The sequence below is a fragment of the Pantherophis guttatus genome, chromosome 5 (genome assembly GCF_059756535.1).
Source record: "Pantherophis guttatus breed Tessera chromosome 5, ASM5975653v1, whole genome shotgun sequence".
In the NCBI taxonomy this organism is placed as follows: domain Eukaryota; kingdom Metazoa; phylum Chordata; class Lepidosauria; order Squamata; family Colubridae; genus Pantherophis; species Pantherophis guttatus.
In genome coordinates this window covers 18634561-18656475 of record NC_142067.1, presented here as the reverse complement: position 1 = coordinate 18656475, position 21915 = coordinate 18634561, and the positions used below count along the sequence as shown (strand labels likewise).

Genomic DNA, 21915 nt, shown 5'->3' with positions numbered 1-21915 from the left:
CAAGTAGTTCCACTGGTTAATTGTTCTCACTGTCAGGAAATTTCTCCTTAGTTCTAGGTTGCTTTTTTCCTTGATGAGTTTCCATCCACTGTTTCTACTTTCAGGTGCTTTGGAGAACAGGTTGACCCCCTCTTCTTTGTGACAGCCCCTCAAATATTGGAAGACTGCTATCATGTCACCCCGGTCCTTCTTTTCATTAAACTAGACATACCCAGTTCCTGCAACTGTTCGTCATATGTTTTAGCCTCCAGTCCCCTAATCATCTTTGCTGCTCTTCTCTGCACTCTTTATAGAGTCTCAACATCTTTTTTTATATTGTGGCAACCAAAACTGGATGCAATATTCCAAGTATGGTCTTGCTTTGGTAATGTGATATTAATGCAGCTGCAATATTCCAAGTATGGTAATTATAACGTGATATTAATGCAGCTGAGGACTGCATTGGCTTTTTTGGCAGCTGCAGCACACTGCTGGCTCATATTTAAGTGGTTGTCCACTAGGACTCCAAGATCCCTCTCACAGTTACTGCTATTAAGCCAGGTTTCACCTATTCTATATCAGTACATTTGGTTTTTCTTGCGTAAATGTTAAACCTTGCTTTTTTTCACCATTGCATTTCATTTTGTTAAAGAGAGCCCAGTATTCAAGATTTCTCCTCCTGGCTCAGCCAGTCTTTAATACAATCAAAGAGATCAAAAGCTTTCCTTCCTGCTCTCAACCATTTGAAACAGAGTTTCAGAAGTTTCAGAGGCAAAAAAAAAAAGACAAAAAAAAAAAAAAGCAAGGTACAGAGCTCACAACCAAGGAACCTGTTGCTAAAATTCACCTCTGGGGACAGCTGGTTGGGGATATTCCGGGAGGCCGATCCACCTGCCAATCAGCTTTTTTTCTTATTTTCCTCCCCAAAAACTAAGGTGCATTTTATACTCTGGTGCGTCTTATACTCCGAAAAATGTGGTATACTTATTAAATAGGGTTGTTTTAGACCACGGCTGTCAAACTCGCTGTGTCACGTTGCCATCACGTGACGTATCGCAATGTAATTTCCCTTCATGGAGCTGGGGTGGGTGCAGCCTGTGTGTGACACATCCAGCCCACAGGCTGCCAGTTTCACACCCCTGTTTTATAGACTCTATACTTTGTCCAAAGTATCCTAGTAATTCCAGCATTATTTAATCAATAGTAGTTAGTTGTATTATCAACATCCTTATTAACTTTTTATTGTTTTCAGTCTGTAGAATTATGGCACAACATAATAATATTTTGTTAGAGTTATAGTTTATTTGATTAATATTATATGATGCTATTACTAGTAGTTCTATAAAACTGGGAACAAAACACAAAAAAAATAAAAATAAAAGAAAGGAGAAATATGTTATAGTTTCTAATGTTCCTTAGATTACACAATTAGCCCAAGGCCTGCTCAACATAAAATGACAGATTATCATAAAGCACTAAGAATTTTTTTTAAAAAAATCACTGGAACAAATGGAAACAATACATTGAAGATTATTCAGGCATAAGTGCCATGAAAATGTATGGGGTTGTACTAGGACAGGGAAAAAAGACAGATGAAAATAACTGTACCCAAGTTGGAAAGGGGGAAAAAAATATTTCTTCTTCATAGGTTTCTAAGAATAGTCTCATTGTCTCATTATATAAGAGATTATTTTCTAACAATTTTGTTATTGTTGTTTGCAAATTAATGGAGAATATACTTTGCTTTAAGAATTCTAAAGATACAAAATGATGCATTCCTATTTTCATACATGCATAAGAGAAGCCAGACTGGCACAGCCTGGTGTAGTGGTGAAGGTGCTAGATTAGAAGTGGAAAGATCCAGATTCTCATCCCAAGAAGCGTCTTCAGTTCTTCTGTGATGAGAAGCGAAATGTCTTCAAAGCAAAAACAAAGTCCAGTTTCTCCTTTGGGAAAACCATGACCTGAGTGACTGAGAATCTCCATAGATATATTGGCCTTGAGTTTCTGAATGAAACATACAATAATAAAAAAAAACTACACATAAACCCACAGCATTCTATTTCTCATGGCAGACATCATAGCGGTGAAGGCCACAAGCAGGACATAAAGGGAACAGTGTATTTCCATCAGGTATTTCAGCATGTGGAACTAAATGTGATATTTATTGTAATCATATTTCCCTCATCAGGTACAATATGCAAGAATTTCTTTCAAATCCAGTTAAAATTCAAAAGGGGTCCTACAAGGATATTTTCGCCCTCCTACTTTTCAACTTTTATATCAATTGCGCTATATAACTTAGAATTATGCCACCTTCAGTATGACCTAACCGTACTACATAAAATTATCTGCTACAATGTCCTACCTGTCAATGACTACTTCAGCTTCAACCACAATAATACACGAGCACACAATAGATACAAACTTACAGTGAACCGCTCCAAACTCGATTGCAGAAAATACGACTTCAGCAGCAGAGTGGTCAATGCCTGGAATGCACTACCTGACTCCGTTGTTACATCCTCAAACCCCCATAGCTTCAACCTTAGACTGTCTACTGTTGACCTCACCCCATTCCTAAGAGTTCTGTAAGGGGCAGTGCATAAGTGCATCAACATGCCTACCATCCCTGTCCCCTTTTTATTCATATTCATTTCATGTAATTCATAATCATGTTTATACTTTTATCTGTTATCTTATATATGCTTGACAAATAAAAGAAAGAAAGAAAGAAAGAAAGAAAGAAAGAAAGAAAGAAAGAAAGAAAGAAAGAAAGAAAGAAAGAAAGAAAGATGCCTAAATGATTTCCATCCCTTCAAGCTAAGGGATCACAGCATTGTTTTAACATTCTATGCAAACGCTATACTTCTTTCCAGAACACAACATGCTTTATAAGCGTGCTGAAAGCACTGGCCAAATACTGTATTGCAATGATGTCATCCAACAATAAACTATCAGGAAACCAAGATTATGGCCTTTATTAAAAGGCCAAAGCACCCCTGATGGAGCATTAATGGTCACAGAGTAGAACATATGACCTGCTTCGAGTATTGGCAGCATGCCAGTCAAGGAAAGCTGAGTGGGAATAAGCTTCTGCCACTGGGCAAAGATCTGCCGATACCATCCTTAATTTTTTTCATTCTAAGGGAGGAAATTATGTCTCAACTACACTGAAGGTTTTCCAGTGTAAGACACTAGCCTAATTGCTCTATGGGACTTCTTGTTTTTCCATCTTGGAGAGGATACAGTCCAAAATCATTAGAGCAGCTTTCCAGATACCTCACTATAGCAATAGCACCTAAATTTACTGTACATACCGCCCCACAGTGCTTGACAACAATTTGGCTGTGTAGTTTACAATGTCAGCATATTTCCCCCAACAATCTGGGTCCTCATTTTGGTGACCTCGGAAGGATGGGAGGCTGAGTCAACCTTGAGCCCCATGAGAATCAAACTCTAGGCTGGTATGATAAAAGTTGGGAAAAGAGTGTGTCTTGCATTCTTAAACTTTTGGCTAAAGCTTAGCTTTTTTCCTCCAGGCTTAGCATCATTAATTTTCCAGGGCAACTTTCAATCTACCTGGATTAAAGCTGTGGAATCTAAACTTCTAAATATGAGCTTCTCTCCAGTGGTGGGTTTCAAAAATTTTTACTACCCGTTCTGTGGGTGTGGCTTGGTGGGCGTGTCATGGCATGGCTTGGTGGGCATGGCAGGGGAAGGATACTGTAAAATCTCCATTCCCTCCCCACTCCAGGGGAAGGTTACTGCAAAATCCCCATTTCCCGATCAGCTGGGACTCGGGAGGCAGAGAATAGATGGGGGTGGGGCCAGTCAGAGGTGGTATTTATTGATTCTCTGAACTACTCAAAATTTCCACTACTGGTTCTCCAGAACTGGTCAGAACCTGCTGAAACCCACCTCTGTTTCTCTCCCTCCTTGCTTCAGATGGAGCATGATCGGGTGAAACAAATCCTGAAGCAAAGGATAAATGATACAGAGCATCAGCAGATCTAGAGAAGGCCCTAGCCTTGTGGTCGTCAGCACACAACAGATATACTGTCACTGCTACAGGCTATCTGACACAACTAGAAACACCCATCCATCAGAAAGCTTTGTCTCTTGACCAACGTCATGCTTTTCCCTCTGCTGTATTAAGTAGCAAATATTTTAAAAGGACCATTGGCTAGAAGGTTCTGTCCCTGTGATTCTGGAAAGTGGAAACAACAGAATGTGTTTTTCATCATTGCTCCTATTTTATAGAGATATTCGAACCAGATTGATCCCCTCCTCTGATTAGCAAATATCCTGGTTGCTCAGACTTAGCCTAGGCTCAAATGCTGCTCATACTGTAAATGATCATTTTATTACAGCACATATATCCAAGCTTTGTGTAGCAGCATGGAAGGCCAGATCCTGAAGATGAAACTTAAAATATTTGGCCACCTAATGAAAAGGAAGGACACACTGGAGAAGAACCTAATGTTGGGAAAGATTGAGGGCAAAAGAAGAATGGGACGGCAGAGAATGAGGTGGCTGGATGGAATCACTGAAGCAGTTGGCGTGAACTTAAATGGACTCCAGAGGATGGTAGAGGACAGGAAGGCCTGGAGGAATGTTGTCCATGGCGTCGCGATGGGCTGGACACGACTTCACAACTAACAACAACATGGAAGATCTGTAGGATTTTGATGGTCCAAGTTCCCACAAAACAGATTATATTATTTCTTGGACTCATGGACTTGGACTCATGGACACATTAATGGACACATTGCTTGTAGACTAATGAACTGGCTGATTGAATGACTAGCCTTCCTCTCAACTCATTCATTCTTCCTTCATTCTTCTGTTTTGCAACTTGTTCCTCATTTAGTCTTCCTATATGTACAAACTACTTCACCATATTTATTTCATACCACTCATTTTTAGTCCACATTCATGACTCATGTTTTTCATCCTCCCACCTCTAGCTTTATCCCACACGTAAGTACACCATTCCCACTGCATTGAAGTTATTTTTAGATTTCTCCTGACATTTTCAATTCTGATTTGCACATGATATAAGTCCTCCCTTTTGTCAACAAACATTATGAAAGCATCCCATAATTTTTTTTAAAAAAAAAAATATGTTTGGCACATTGTAATATGTCTTCTCCATCTATGTTTCCCATTTTCAATAAGTAATTTGCCAAGGTGCAAACATTCATGCTCTCATATTAGTTTATCCTATGTATTCATGATTTGCAATGATTCACTCAATGTCAAATCCATAATCTTTGACACAATCTAACTGACATTTGTTGCATGTTATTTGTGTTTTTGGCCATCAGCACATCATATGGATGCAATTGTACACCTATTTACCTATCCTCAAACAATGTAATTCTAACATCATGAGCATTTCTTATACTTTGCATAACTACACTGAACAATCAAAAACACATCACACATTCTTGTCTTACTTTGTGCTTAGTGTTGAACAAGCTAAGCATACTGCTTATTCTCACACATGATATACTCCTATTGTATACCATTAAGACAGGCAGCATCAATCTTCAATTTCAGAATGCAAATCTTTATTGTGTGCTTATTCTAAATCAGTAAATACAGAATAAATTCTCACATTCCTACGTTTCTCAATAAAAATTCATTTCCCCAACTTGTGGTAAATTGGTTTCTATAATGCTTTCAATTTAACTTTTTTTAAAAAAGTAAACAAAAATTCACCTGATTTTTATGTAAGTTACAGGATATTCATAGTGGGTAAAGAGAATTTTGGGAAGAGAATATACAATTCTGTCTCCTTGGAACTAAGCCTGATTAATATCCACTGGATTTATTTCTAGGCCAAAATATACCCAAGTGCATATACAGTCATTAATTTCATTTGGAAAAAGCTAATCTATCTTCTAGAAGATAAAATAGTAAATCTAATCTACTTTAGTAGCCTTCACAGCATATTTTGCTTCTTTCCAAGCCAAAATCATACAGATTCATTTTGAACAAGTCACCTTTCAAGTTAAGAGCTACATTTATTAATCAACTACAATGTGACTGCAAAGAAATCTTTCTGAGAAATGATGTAGATATACTGTAACATTTTGAAGGTGACAACCAAGAGAAAGCAAGATATATGGGATCAATTGGTAAAGTGCAATGCATTTTCTTGGTTTAATGGCATTTAATTTTTTTAGCTTCCATAAATACCTCTCAAATCATACACAAATGTATTGCTAACCACGTTTTTTTACATTTACATGGATATCTATGAAGCAGTCACATTCCCATCCTAAGTATTTCTAAACTATTAAGATTAATTTCTAATTCTTCTGGTGGATGCTAATTTATTCCTCCAGACTCTTGTTTAAGGATGTACAGGACTTTTCATGTATGCAATTGTTTGGACTGTTTTTATTTGAATTCAATGTGAATTCCTTTTCTTGCAATCAAAATCAAGTCTTGTGATGTAGGCCTGACTTTTGTGAGACCTCTTCCCCTCCATGGCACTTGCCATCTGTTTATTTAATTTTTACGTTTTCTTAGTTTTACTATAATTTCTTTGTTGTGAACTACTCAGAGTCATTGACAGTCAGGTAGTATACAAGTTTAATACATTCTTATTACATACAAGAGAATGTGAAATCTCAGCTGCTAACAATTTAGCTGGTGTTGGCCTTCATACGCATTGAGTTCTTCTCAAGAACCTAGGAAGTTCTAAAATGTATTGATATAATATACGGGCAGATCCAAGAAATGTGGCCTTTTGAAAATTTTGTCATTGCATATATTAAGCGCTGTCCATCATTTTTTGGTATGGCACCCAGTATCCTGATAACTATGTGGACCATTATAATCAGTTTATGCCACAGTCTTTCGACTTCAATTTTCAGATCTTGATACTTAGTGATCTTCTATAATTTTGCTTTTTATTTTACTGTTCCATGGCATTGCCAGATATAGGAGATGACCAGGCTGACCCTGAGGGAGGGATCAAGCACATCATGAGTGTTGAGTCCCTTCATGCCCACAAGAGATCTACGTTCAGCTTATTTGAATTCCTTTGACTCTTATCTACTGCCAATTTGCCTTAACCATAGTTCAGTTTCTTGTAGAGAGTGTTAGCATGCAATAAACCTGAATTCATTTGAATTGCCTTGATTTTCTGTGCTTCACACACATCAATTATCCATTCTCCTTTTCAACCACAGTTAAATGTAGTGTCTTATGCGTCAAGACTTTATCAGTTTATATTTGGAAATCCCACAATATTTTAACCTGCGACTAGCTTTTGAACTATATGTTCACGTCAATGTTTCATTACTGGCACTTGATAATTTTTACAGATATTCCAGTGAATCATTTTGACCACTGTGTTATGTCATCATTTGTAATCAGCAGGGGTGAAATCCAATTTTTTTTACTACCGGTTCTCTGGGCGTGGTGTGGCTTGGTGGGCGTGGCTTGGTGGGCATGGCAGGGGAAGGATACTGCAAAATCTCCATTCCCACCCCACTCCAGGGGAAGGATACTGCAAAATGTCCTTTCCCACCTCACTCTGGGACCAGCCAGAGGTGGTATTTGCCGGTTCTCCGAACTGCTCAAAATTTCCGCTACCAGATCACCAAAACCTGTCAGAACCTGCTGGATTTCACCCCTGGTAATCAGTTTGTGTAAACTTCTTGCACAAACTGATTATAAGATCTACTAATTTTTCTGCTTCTTTGCACAATCTGCACTTTGAATCATTTGACGATTTGTCAATTCTGGCTTTTATTGCATTAGTTTAAATCGCTTGCTCTTGAGCAACCAAAACTGAGCCTTCAATTTCTTTTTTTTTTTAAAAATATTGCAGCTGTAAGCCATTATTTTATCTTTATCCATTTTGCCCTCGATCTTATATAGAAATTGACCACATACTGCTTTTCCTAGCCAGTGTTCTGCTCATGTTTTTATTATGTTATTTCAATATTCATGTTTGGCTTCTTGCACATTCAGTAGGTTTCCATTTTTAACTTGCATCCATGGTTGTTCTTGCCTGTTTTTTGTGTAATCAACCAATGCATACTTTTTTTTCTTCAATTGTTTGACTTGAAGTAAATCACCGCATCCATTTTTACAGGGCAGGTATAATCTATCACTAAAACTATGAGGATGTAATGCATAGTGAATAGTCATTAGCTTTCTTCCTTTTCAGTCCACACTGTCAGGTGTAGGTTGGGTCCAGTTAATAATTCTAACAGTGTATCATATCACAAGTATGATCCAGGTATTGATGACTTTGGTATTGTTTCCACCATTCAAGTTTGGGTTTAGCAATTTTGTCACTCTGTGGACATATTCTTCACTAATCACATTTTTAATTCATCCATGTTTTACGCTATTCAACTGTAAAATGCCCAGATACTTGTAGGCTTCATCCTGATGGCTTCTGATAGTTTGTCCATATGGAATTTCAGTTCCATTACCATCCATGATTTTACCCTGATTGGTTGCTGTTGTTGCACATTTCTCTAGGCCAAATTCCATTGCTGTATATGTGCTAAAACGTCTTATGGTATTTGTTCAAGGACTGGATTTTGATTTCTGGTTTTTCATAAACTTTAAGATTATTTCTATATTATTATTTACACAAAAATGACAGTATACACAGCAAACGAGATAACCATGCTGGGTTTCGTATCACAAATCACTAGTTTGAACACTTCCCAAGCATTTAGGACTGCGTGATGTATCGGCGGATTATGCGAGCAGATCCCAGTAATGCGAGCAGATCCCAGATCCCAGTAAAGCTGCCTTCTGCAGCTGACCAATGGTGATATTGTCAGCGTCAATTGTTTTTAAGTGTTTGCCTAGGTCTTTAGGCACAGCACCCAGTGTGCCGAGTACCACTGGGACCACCTGCACTGGTTTATGCTAGAGTCTCTGCAGTTCTATTCTCAAACCAAAGAGCCTTGGTAGTACAGTGGTCTAAGGCACCCTGTTATTAAGCTGGTTATTGAGACCAGCTGCCTGCAATTACTGCAGGTTCGAATCTCGCCAAGGCTCAAGGTTGACTCAGCCTTCCATCCTTTCTAAGGTAGGTAAATTGAGGACCCAGTTGTGGGGGCAATAAGCTGACTTTGTATAAATATACAAAAGGATGAAGGCTATTGCTGAGCACATTGTAAGCCGCCCTGAGTCTCCGGAGAAGGGCGGCATACAAATCAAATTTTAAAAAAAAATCCTGATATCTGGTGACTTTTTCAAGTTGTTTCTATATTATTATTATTATTATTATTATTATTATTATTATTATTATTATTATTATTATTATTATTATTATTATTATTATTATTATTATTATTTCATTCAAATGAAACAGAAGTTGGCCCCTCTCTCCTGCAATTCTGGACTGCAGCCCATCACAGATATACATATGACACAAAATTAGGAAGAATGGCTAACATTTTAGAAGAAAAAGATGATTCTATATGATCTAGGTAGGGTTGAATAGTAGACCAAATGATGCAGTCCAAAGAAGAGGGAGTTTTATCTGAGAAGAATTACAATATTGCCTACAGGTTTATCACTGAGATGATAGATAGATAGATAGATAGATAGATAGATAGATAGATAGATAGATAGATAGATAGATAGATAGATAGATAGATAGATAGACTGATTGATTGATTGATTGATTGATTGATTGATTGATTGATTTAAGAACATTTCTTTTCTGTTGCAACCTATCTAGAAAGATTGATGCCTGAAAGACACTACCTATAAGTAATTTTAATAAATAATACATTGAAGGACAGGAATTATGTGTCACAGATCACTTTCTGTCCCTCACCATAGTTTCTAGAAGTTATTTGGAAGAGATAGAGAGAACATCTTTTGGACCATTTTAATTCCATTTTAAGTATTGACATGTCCGAACAGACTGTAATGTAAGATGATGACACCAAACAAGATTTAACATTGTGAAAGGCTCCTGAGCGACTGCTGAGTTAGTACCTGCAGCACAAAATGAAAAATAAAGTATCCAAAATAGCATTCATTATAGCAAGCTTCTGGGATTTTTTTTGTCCAGAGGCATAGTGCAGGCAGGTTTAGTTACATATATTTTAAGTGCAAGTCCAGCTGATACTTCCTTTCTCTACACGGACAGAATCAGCTTACATCAAGCCAGGAATGTAGAATAATACACTCCATTAATTTAGCTATCTTCTCTAATCAGCAGGGTGCAAATAAAGCTTTCTTTTGCCAATGACTCAGCAGCACAACAAAGTGAAAAGCATTAAAAAAAAGAGACAGCAAAGCACCCATACTAAAAGACTATATTAAAAATGTATCAACTTATAATAAATACTCTTCTGTAACTTGATATCCTCTCCAACATGGGGAATGATCTTCCAATGTTTTATATGCTTGTTGGGGAATGATAGGAATTAGAATCCAGCCCATTTGATGGATCTAGTGCAGAGGTGTCAAATTCAAGGCCCAGGGGCCAGATCCGGCCCGCGGGGTGCTTAGATCTGGCCTGCAGGGCCGCCCTGGAATCAGCGAAGGATTGGCCCACGGTGCCTTTGCCAGCGAAAATGGAGCTCAGGAGGGCCATGGGCAGCCCTCCCGAGATCCATTTTCACTGGCAGAGGGTTGCAGGAGGCCATTGCAGCCAAAATGGAGCTTGGGAGCATATTTTCGCTGGCTGAGTACTTGTGCACCATAGCCGCCCCTGACACAAGTGATGTCAAGCTGGCCACAGCCACTCTGGTCAGGCCACCCCAGCCCCCCAAGGTCAAACACAACCCTGATGCAGGCCCTCAATGAAATCAAGTGAGTTAGACGCTTCTAACCTAGTGACTTGTTTGCTTATACTTCCCATAATTTTAGTGAGATGAACAAATCACTTATTTGCTTCAGTCAGTGATTCATGAGATAATGCTAATAAAAAAGCATAAAAAGATTTTTTTTTTCAGACGATAAATTTTCAGAGAAATTCTCCTGATATTCTTTTACTTACTGAACAGCTAATGTGTTTGTGTTCATTCCCTTATTCCTTGCACAATGATCTCTAGAGGCATCCTAGTCAGCCTGGTTTCTCAAACTGCAATTAAATCTCAAGGAAATGCATGATAAGAAAATTCCTCCAATAGCTCTTCTTTGACATTCCAAACCAGTGATGATTCAAATAGAGAAAAAATAGACAAATTAGTTTATTATGTTCCTAAAGTTTTTCATTGCTAATGGAAGGCCACCTATAAGGAGATGAAGGTTTTAAAATAATTTAACTGATTTATGTCCCCAAATCAGTTGTCATTCACAATAGTTGTTGTAAATTAAAAGTTTGCTATAACAAGCCCTGATCAATTACAAGAATAGAATAGAATAGAATAGAATAGAATAGAATAGAATAGAATAGAATAGAATAGAATAGAATAGAATAGAACAGAACAGAATAGAATAGAATAGAATAGAATAACAGAGTTGGAAGGGACCTTGGAGGTCTTCTAGTCCAACTCCCTGCTTAGGCAGGAAACTCTACACCACTTCAGACAAATGGTTATCCAACATCTTCTTAAAAATTTCCAGTGTTGGAGTGTTTACAACTTCTGGAGGCAAGTTGTTCCACTGATTAATTGTTCTAACTGTCAGGAAATTTCTCCTTAGTTCTAAGTTGATTCTCTCCTTGATTAGTTTCCATCCATTGCTTCTTGTCCTGCCCTCAGGTGCTTTGGAGAATAGCTTGACTCCCTCTTCTTTGTGGCAGCCCCTGAGATATTGGAACGCTGCTATCATTTCACCCCTAGTCCTTCTTTTCATCAAACTAGACATACCCAGTTCCTGCAACCGTTCTTCATATGTTTTAGCCTCCAGTCCCCTAATCATCTTTGTTGCTCTTCTCTGCATTCTTTCTAGAGTCTCCACGTCTTTTTTACATTGTGGTGACCAAAACTGGATGCAGTACTCCAAGTGTGGCCTTACCAAGGCATTATAAAGTGGTATTAACACTTCATGTGATTTTGATTCTATCCCTCTGTTTATTAAGTACTCTGTTTATTAACTACTTAACTACTCTGGAAATTTATCAAGTTTAAAAGTGAATCTAGGAACACAGAGTGCAATTCAATCCAACAATCCAGTTTTCAGACACCTCTCTTTGGAGTCTTTCAGTTTGTGCACCCATATTAATCTATGCCAAGAACCAGACAATGACATAGAACATCAACCACTTCCTTGAATTATAACACAAACAGAGAAAAATTTTATCCACATATTGATAGGTTCAAAACTCTTGAAAAAGTAACCCAGTAGGTTCAAGTAATTATTAGATAGCATGGCAAAATTGTCTACAACACTTCTCTGGGAAGTCCCAAATGTGCTTTTCCAAAAGGCATTTGGACTTTCTTGGTTTTTTTCAATCTATTCTGATTGATATATGGATACGAGTCAAAGCTATAAAATATGGCTTGGTTCCTAGAACCTTTAGAACAAGGGTTGCTAAGCCAATCTTAACGTATACACTTGCTCTGAAATCCAAACACCAAAATGAACCCAAATGAACAATGAAAATAATTCAATTAAACTTTGGGAAAGGGGGATTTTTTTATAGCAACGTAACTAAAAAGTTCTTCTCACACCTTCATAGTTTGGGAAACCCTGTTCTTCAAATAAAACCAATTTGTTTTGGAAAGGGTGATCAACTAGATTACATTCAATGGATTATTGGGGGGAGCAGTAGAGGCAATGTTTATTGTGGCCCTTGTTGTAATAGCTTCTCCCAAGTGGTATAACTGTAGCCTAATCTTTGTCTTAAATTAGCAATAGGACTTAGATTTATATACCGCTTCACAGTGCTTTCCAGCCCTCTCTAAGTGGTTTACAGAGTCAGTATATTTCCCCTAATGATCTGGGTCCTCATTTTACTGACCTCGGAAGGCTGGAAGGCTGAGTCAACCTTGAGTCGGTGAGATTCGAACTGCCAAACTGCTGGCAGCTGGCAGTCAGCAGAACTAGCTGCAGTACTGCATTCTAACCACTGCGCCACCGTGGCTCTTAGTAGTTAAAAACAGTGTTGTTCAACAGAGCTATTGTCATGAGACTATCATCAAAATGGTCACTGATGAGAGCGTGTAATACTTCATTTTTATTTTATTAGATGTTTTGATTGTACAAACAATCTCCAGTCGTAGTAATGAAGCCAAGTAAGCACACCAGGACTAAGAATAGATATAAAGAAGACTAATTAATAAACAGCTGTAACAACAGCCTTAGAACTGACAATTAAAAAACTGAACAAATGAACAGCTTCTATCCTTTACAATTGACTATCAAGAGTAAGGAACCAGCACAGAAGAAATATGCTGCAGACCAGCACATGGTGGAGCAACAATGAAGGCCTTAGAAATATTCAGATCCTGGAATATACTGTACCTACAAAGATCAGAAGATGCAGGCTATGGTTTTTCCAATGATACACTATGGAAATGGAAGTTTGGCTTCCAGGAAGCAGGCTAGAAAGGATATTGATACTTTTGAACTTTAGCATTGGAGAACTCCAGAAAACCCAGAGTTTTCATTCAAGACACCAGCAACCCATCAATCCTCATGGTTTAGATAGATTATCCAAAGACCACAGATTCTCTGGAGAAATATGTAATGCTGGAAAGATACAAGGAAATGAAGAGGATGATCCAACAGCAAAGTGTGTGGACTTAATTATAGCAGCAATGAGTGCACCTCTGGCAAACTTGAAGCATCATGTTGGGAACAGATTCTCCTGGAGAAAATCTATTGGTTAACACAATCAGTCTCTTATATTATTAACTGTTGTTATTTTATTTTATTTTTGTGGAGATCACAAAGGGTCGCTTTACCGTGTTTCCCTGAAAGTAAGACCCTGTCTTATATTTTTTTGAACCCTGAAATAAGCGCTTGGCCTTATTTTCGGGGAGGTCTTACTATTTTGGGGCGTGTGGAGCAAGACAGGGCTCCTTTTGCTGTCTTACCTGATTTCCAGCTCTGTCTCCCTAATGCTAACCAGAGGAAATGGCGGGGACTGGCAGCGCATGCATTTAAATACTTTTGGGGAGGACTTATTTTCGGGGATGTCTTATTTGGGTGGGGCTTATTTTAGCACATGCAAACAGAAGCCCAATTGGGCTTATTATCAGGGGATGTCTTATTTTTGGGGAAACAGGGTAGAATGCAGTCAATACACAAAGAAATTAAGAAATATTCCATAAAAGTCTGTGAAATGCATTTTGAACATGAGGGTTATATTTGGAGGCTGTTTTGATTGCTCTAATGTATTTACACATTTGTTTACTTGGGACTGGGGAAAAGAAAATAATGTATGATGGTTACTCCTAAATTTGGGGAAACCTTATTTTCCTCTCTAGAACATGCAAGTGCATTAGTGCAGCTACTCTTTAAAGCAGCAATGTCTCTATTCAGGCTTTTACATGAACCTGAAAAAAGATGCAGCTGCTCTGATAAGTTAAAGATAACTTATTAAATCAGCCATTTTTTTCAGATTGAAAAAGATTGAAAAATCACACCTTAAAAAGATGCAACACTCGCACCACTGCATGTTGAGATAGATTAGACAGATAGATGATAAATAGATAATAGACAGACAGATATAATAGATATAGATATACAGATATATATATCAATCTACCTTTGATTGCTGATTCTGAGAAATGTCCCTGCATGATAATGTTTGGAGATACCTATCACCTTCATTCATTATCTTTTCAGGTATGCTTCTAAATAGCTTCTAACGAACAGGAGGATCTTAAATATTGACACCAATGCATTTGCGAATAACACCAAGAAAGTAGCCAAGTAAAGCCAGAAAACCCTTTTACACTACCTTAGCATTGCAGGAATCAGAATAAATCCATGCATTTATTTGTTGGTGCAGATATACAATCAGAGTCTTTTGAAGCCAATGATTCACTCAAAATATAAATTCTGTCCAGTCACAAAATAGTGGAATAGTGGAAAAGAAGGAATATCCTATAATGCGTAAGTAATTTGTAAAATGTAAATTACAAGTCATAGTAGGAACCAAATATAAAAAATAATTTGATGATATTGTCACCAATAACTCCAGTGCAAATTGAATGCTAATCATAATTATCTCCAAACTGTTCAAGCCAATGCAGGAACAGGAACCATTACAGTGCTTTCAGTCATCAATCATACTCTGTTGATTAGCAGCATTAAATGCAAACCAAACAGTGGGGAGTAAACTGATCTAAACACCTTGGTGCAACAGAGTAATGTATAACAGCAAATTATTTGTTCATCGCACTGCTACAATTAATAATACCTTGGTTATAAAAGACACTGTAAGTTGTGAACGTCTGCTAAATTGTGGAATTAATCCATTGGTTTCTACGATCTCCCTAAAGCATAACCTAGCTAGCATTACCTCAGAAATTCCCAAGACATAGATCTCCCATGATTTGCAATGTAGGTTCCTTCAGACAAATCTGATTAAAAAGAAGCTAAGAGAAGCTGATTGAAAAGAAATACAACCAATTGCATATGTAGCTGTAGTATATACCTATATGACAGACTAAGGACAAATAAAGATTTTCAGATGAAAAGGACCATGTTTACAGAGGGAAAATGTGACAACCTAATTTTATCCTCCCTAACTTGGCTTTGTCCTCTGTTGTGCAAAAGAAATCTGAGAATGGTATGCAATGTTGCAATGTGCTTCCCATTAATTGCCTATTTTGGAAAGATAAATCCTCAGACAAATGCAAAAGCTTGCTTACTACACGTATGTTGGTATGGTATAACATACATTCCACACACATACCCCACATTTTTAAAGTGTACTTAATTCTATCATAATAGTAGAATGTATTTCTATGCATACATTCAGATAATTAACATCATCATAAAAAACATTTTAGTCAATTTATGGCCCTCTTCTTAAAAGTACAGATATAAGCTTTACGATAGTCTAGTGATGAAATTGTCTATGTCCAATAGCTCACCTAGACCTATTTCTTTAACCACACTTTCTCCCATCTGCAAGAAAACACAAGAGCAATGTATGAAAAGCCTAACATATAACAGGAAGAAAAGTGAACTATACTAACATAAATAATGTCATCTTTATTGAACCATAGTGGAATCTATATGCTCAAATCATCTGCTTTTCCTGAATCTGAGGGCCTGGAGAAAACCAGAATAGCAGGAACATGACATTTATACAGAGCGAAACAAATATTGTAGTTACAAAAACAAACTAATGTATCAGTGAGAGAAATTTACTTGGCTCCACATGTTCCTACAGGATCATTCCTGATTGTGTAAATTCATCTTTTGACACAGATCTCTCTGTGTTTTGTTTATTGCCTTTAATTCCCAAAATGCTCCAGATAATGCAGCTTCAATAAATAACCCCTTCAAAAGAAAATGAAATAAAACTTAAGTGACCACATCTTAAATCTTTGAGGTTTGACTTTATATCAATATTCATTTATGTCCAATAGCTGTCAGCTGAGAGACTTTTATACAGATTGGTTTTTAGAACTACTATACAAGGACACACAAACACACACACACACACACACACTTATGCATTTCATCAGAATTTCTGTTAATTTTCTCCTTTTTCTGTACACAAGAGTCAATCCCAAATTATGTTTGACAAAGAGTCAGATTGGTTTTTATACTGTACATGCTTGCCATAATATTAGTGCATTTTTTCCACAAATATTTTTAATTAGGTTAGAACATATCACACATCTGTGCTCTGGAAGCCTCTGTCAACCCAGCTAATGCAATCACATGGAAACCAATGTCCTCCAGCTATCAGACAATTGATTTTTGCAGGATTCTGCTCTTGTGTAGCTTAAGGGTCATGCAATATGTTCATTCATTTGTTAGACTGTTCACCCTTACTTCATTAAGAGGGAATATTTAATATAAGATTGAAATATTCTGTTCCCTCTTCTTCAAAAACCAAAAAGAACTGTTCTTAAAATATGTACCCAAAGCTCAATGTTAGTTACCATAAAATATATGATATAGCCAATGTAATTTCAATCCATTTGAAGAGGAATATGAAATACATGCTGAGATACTTTTCACTGAAATGAATGGGATTTCATTTCATTAACACTGTACCTAAAGGATACAACTTTGAGATTTAAAAATATGTAACTGGAATCATAACTTGTATGTAGTCTGAAAGAGTACATGTAAATTACGCAGATTTTTCTCTTCAATATTTTCTATATATGACATAATTTATCACCTATCCATTATTGAAATGTGCTATTGACACAATATCGATAGATGACAAAAAACAGTATAGGAACAATGAATTTAAAAAATCACATAACCCAAGAGAAAATAACTTTTAATCTTAATTTATAAATATATAATCCCTAAATAAAAACAAATCTTTCTTTACACATATAGACACATACACTATAGGTCACAGGAAAAATGTTCTATAGTACTATAACTTATATTCTCTAAAATTGTAGAGGGTTACATAGGAAGAGTTTCTGCAACTTATTGGTTAAGAGCATTTCAACATGCAGTATGAAGTCCAGTTATGAAACTCATATCCACTGCCTAAAAGCCACTGAGAATATTGCAACCCTACTCCCTCAGAAACATCTTGGAAAAATCTTTTCCTACAATATATAATGTAATAATTCACATGTAATGCAGCAGGGGCATTTAGCATAAGAACATCTGAAGATGAAGAGAGCAAAACTTTCTTAATTTGGAAGCTTCCTTCTAAGGTCAGGTAGGAACTTAAAAGAACTGCTCCATTTCACTTGGCAATTGTCCTCTTTGGAACTGGGTTAAGATTCTCATGTTGATATTTTGATGCAAAACAGTGTATTACATATTAAAGCACCAAAGCTCCATTTGAAAACAACACAAGGAATGTACTTTTAAAATCTTCAGCACCATATTCCTATTTTTAACGCCATGAAAGAAACAGTACTTGAAACTTCTTGTTTAAGGCTCATATATCTTTTGAGAAAATAGAATCTGAAACCGTTTTTTAAGTGCAGTGCCCAAATTTAGAAGAAAAGGGGATCTCAACATGCCTTATTTGTTGTAGTATTGCAGGTTTACAGTCCACTTATGACTGACTTCTACCCTAAACTTCGAATATATCTTATATATTTATGTACATTTTATAAAAAAAAAATCACAAATATTTTTAGCAAGCTGGGATACATCCAGTATGGTCTTCAGAAGCATCCCTTTTTAAAACCTATCACATTTAAGTGCATCCTTTCTCTTTAAACAAGTCCACGTACATAAGTGCATATATATACAGAGGCATAATTCCAGTTATGTGTTCACTCAAGCAGATCAGACATTAACTTGACTTGACACCAATGTATGGATGTATGGAGACATATCCAGAGGATGTATGCATTACAAGATAATAAGAGACATTTACAACCCAGAATATAGGAGCAGGGCAGCCACAAGTGACATCACCAGACCAACTGCAGTGTCAAGTCACTCCAATATATAACCATGCACATCACTGCTCTCACAGCCTCCTCTCTGCTCTCAGCGATTAGAAAACACTCCTGATTGCAAATATCAGAGCTACTTTCCAAACACAGCCAAGGATGCCATATCTTGTTGGCATACAGGAAAGATTGTGGGGGTTGCTAAATTGATCAAGACATTCGTGTTTTTAAAAAAGAACTACAAAATGCATCACCATAGAAACCCAAAAGTAAGAAACTACAGTAATAACACTAAAGTAAATGCCATTTCCAGTTATTCAATACAAGTCAGGATTTCACCAACAACAGAAAAGTAACTGTGGTTTCAATGCATCCAGGACATGGGGCTTAAAAATTCAAGGGTTTGTTGTTGTTGTTGTTTTTTCACCCTTAAGGGATGTAACTACACAGTGTCTTCATTTCACTATCATGTGATCATAACTTTAGAGAAACGGTTATTTTACTTACAGGCATTTGTTACAGCGAAGCTGTTTGCTGTTTCGATGTTGTCTACGTGAGGAACCAAATTAAAAGGTGCTTCAGATGCATTGGGGCTGGTGTTGTGAAGAAAAATTGCTAATCGAAAAGCAGTATATTCCTGATCTGTGTTTCTGATGAAGAGACCACCTATCATAAATGACAGAAAAGAAGGAAAATGTTATTTTTATTTTTATGCCAGCCCTTGCAAGTAGCTTTCCTAGTAATCATAAAATTCATGTTTATGAACATAAAGACTCAAAAGCTTGGGAGACTTTTAGAATCCCAGTTTCTGGTAGGGTTTTGAGTCCCCCCCTCCTTCCATTTTCAAATCTCCCCATTTCTCCTTCCTTTACGTATCTGCTAGGATGAGAATGACCTTTGAAACCATTTACCTTTCATCTATGTGAACGGGTCTAAATTGGCCCTCCCCATCTAAAGCAGCAGGCAGATTAAAGAGAACAGAGCTCTCAAAACACAGGCAAAGGTTTTTAAGTACGGCAGAGATGAGACCTTATGTACTCATATACTCCAAGATATGCATTCCCCTTTTATGGGCTGACACTAGGAAAGGGTAAGAAGAATTTTTTTGGGGGTGGAGGAGGGCAGAACATCAAGAACTTTCCTCTTCTGCAGCCTCTGGGCAGGCAGGAAGTTGCTTAGCCTTATTAACAGCATCTTTAGGAGTGCACGAGAAATGATGCAGTGGTTTAGCTGGAACTGGAAGGGATTCAAGGGCTGAGTCCCATGCAAAGAAGGAGAAAAAAAAATGAAGGCAACGGAAACGGGGCAGAGACAAGTGGGATAGGGATGCTAGGGAGACCTTTAAAAAAAAAAAAAAAAGAAATCATAGCCAAGTTTTCAAAGTAATGGTACCCAAGACTATCTAAACACCATCACCAGCTCCGGGCCCCTTAACAAATAGCTTGCTGCAATGGGCAGGCTGGACTAAGAGGAGGGTTAAGGAGGATCTTGGAGAAAGGGTGCATTTCAGAGGTGGTGGGAACACCTTCCCAAGTTTGAACACACATTGCACACATGCATATATATTTATATATATATATATATATACAGATATCCGTCTTGCCGACCGTAACAGGCAGAGCCTGCACTCTCTTTCCCTGCCTCCCTCCCACCAGTCCACCCCGCATCCCTGCCTTCACAAAGACACGTGAGGGGACGGGAAAGGGGCACTCGGGGACACTTGATCACCCCTCTTTCCGAAATGGAAAGCTGTGGCCAGGATCGGAGTTTGCCCCTCCACTTTCTCCCCTCCCTCCCTCCCTCCATTCCGTGCCACCCCGCCGGGTTCAACACTCTCCGCCCCCCCCCCCTCCGCCACCTCGCCTCCAGCCCCAATGCAGCGCTTACCTATTTGCACGCTGCTAGGAAAAGCGCCCATTGCAAGTCCCCAAAATCCAGAAAACAACAAGACAAGCTGTCTGCAAATAATCCTCATCTTCTTCTTTCTCTTTGCCTCCCTGGGTCTCCTCCTCCTCCTCCTCCTCCTCCTCCCGCGCTCTTCCTATATGTTGTTCAGAGAGGCATTGAGGATGTGGTGGTGGGGGGGGATGATGTCGGGAGAAGGAAGAGGGGGGGAGAGGAGGACTGGACACCAAATTGAGGTGGGGGGGAATGGGGAGGGGAAGCCAAACGAAAGGGAAAAAGGGGGGAAAAGAGAAGAGGGTGGCTGGTCTCTTCTTTCCTTCTCTTTCTTTTTTTTTTCCCCTTCTTCTCCCCCTCCCTCTCCGCCTGCTCGCCTGCCTTTCCCCCACCCCCCCACCCCACTCAGCGAGCCATCCTGCCGAGGCGCCTCTTTCCCGCAGTCTCCATAACCTCGGCAGAGGTTTCGGTCCGACTGCAAAGGTTTCACGCGCAAAAAGATGGAGGGGAGAGAGAGTTGAGCGGTGAGAGCGAAGGAGTCTACTGGCCGCCGCCGCCGCCGCGCTTGGAAAACCTAGACCTGCGCTATTCCTCCCGCCTTCCTGCTCCGGCCGCCGCTACCCTGCCTCTCCTTTGCTGTCTCTCTCCCGCCCGCCTTCCCGCCCTGGCTCCTTTCGGCAGACACGCAAACGCAGCCTCGCCACCAGAACCGCCACCGCGCGGTGGGCATTCCCACAGCAGCGCCTCGGACGCCAATCCTGCCTTAACCCCGCCCAGATAAAGGCGCTCGGAAGAACCGAGCGGCGGGAGGGGAAAACGTGCCCTCAAAGCAAGTTCGGGCGAGCGGGCTGGCCGGCCGTCGGGTTGGTCCTTCGCCTCGTTGGCCTGCGCTCCCGCCCTCACAGGCCAAGGAGGACTCGCCGGCCCGCCTTAGGAGGGGTGGCTCGCACGTGGGAGAGCCCCTCCCGCTCTTTATTACACGTGTGAATGGACTCCACGGAAATAGACGGCGTGGATTCACACGGCAAGTTCAACCCAGCTAGTTGTGGAGCGACCTCTTAGATGGGATCCCAAAGGTGCTTTTTTTTTTTTCAAGAGGCAAACTGGACTTTCTGGGTTTTTTTTGTTTGAAGATTTTCCCTTGTCATCCAAGAAGCTTCTTCAGACCTGAGGAATGGATGAGAAGCGAAAATGTCTTCAAAGAAAAACCAGAAAGTCCAATTGCCTCTTGAAAAAGCATCTTTGGGACAAGCATGACCTGGATGGCTGAGAATCTCCGTAGACATTTAGCTATGCACTTTGGGATGAAAGCCCTTCAGAGCTCAAGAAGCTTCTTGGATGAGAAGCGAAACGTCTTCAAAGAAAAACCAGAAAGTCCAGTTGCCTTTTGAAAAAGCACCTTTGGGACAACCATGACCTGGATGACTGAGAATCTCCATAGACTCGTAGATGGGATTTTAGCTTTCTGTGCATATGGACAGTTTAGGGTTTCCATAACTTGCAGGAAGGGAAGAACTTGAGCAGTAACCTGGTTAAGCTGATTGTGTGGCACTGCTGTTGGGTTTGAAGTGGA

The 21915-nt window shown here is 38.9% G+C and overlaps 1 protein-coding gene across 5 annotated transcripts in view; it reads right to left on the bottom strand.

Moving 5' to 3' along the window:
* The window catches only part of GRIA4 (glutamate ionotropic receptor AMPA type subunit 4), a 281742-nt gene extending 260672 nt beyond the window's left edge, over nt 1-21070 (bottom strand). For all 5 annotated transcript variants that reach the window (XR_015734379.1, XM_087894635.1, XM_060686217.2 and 2 more), the window contains exons 1-2: nt 20331-21070; nt 18951-19109 (exon numbers count right to left, since the gene is read on the bottom strand). Coding sequence is in view for 4 of the 5 variants with exons in the window: in XM_087894635.1 (XP_087750761.1) it covers nt 18951-19109; nt 20331-20418 (247 nt within the window). In the remaining variant the exon portion in view is untranslated. The remainder of the gene's footprint in view (nt 1-18950; nt 19110-20330) is intronic.
* Nucleotides 21071-21915: the final 845 nt, after the last annotated feature.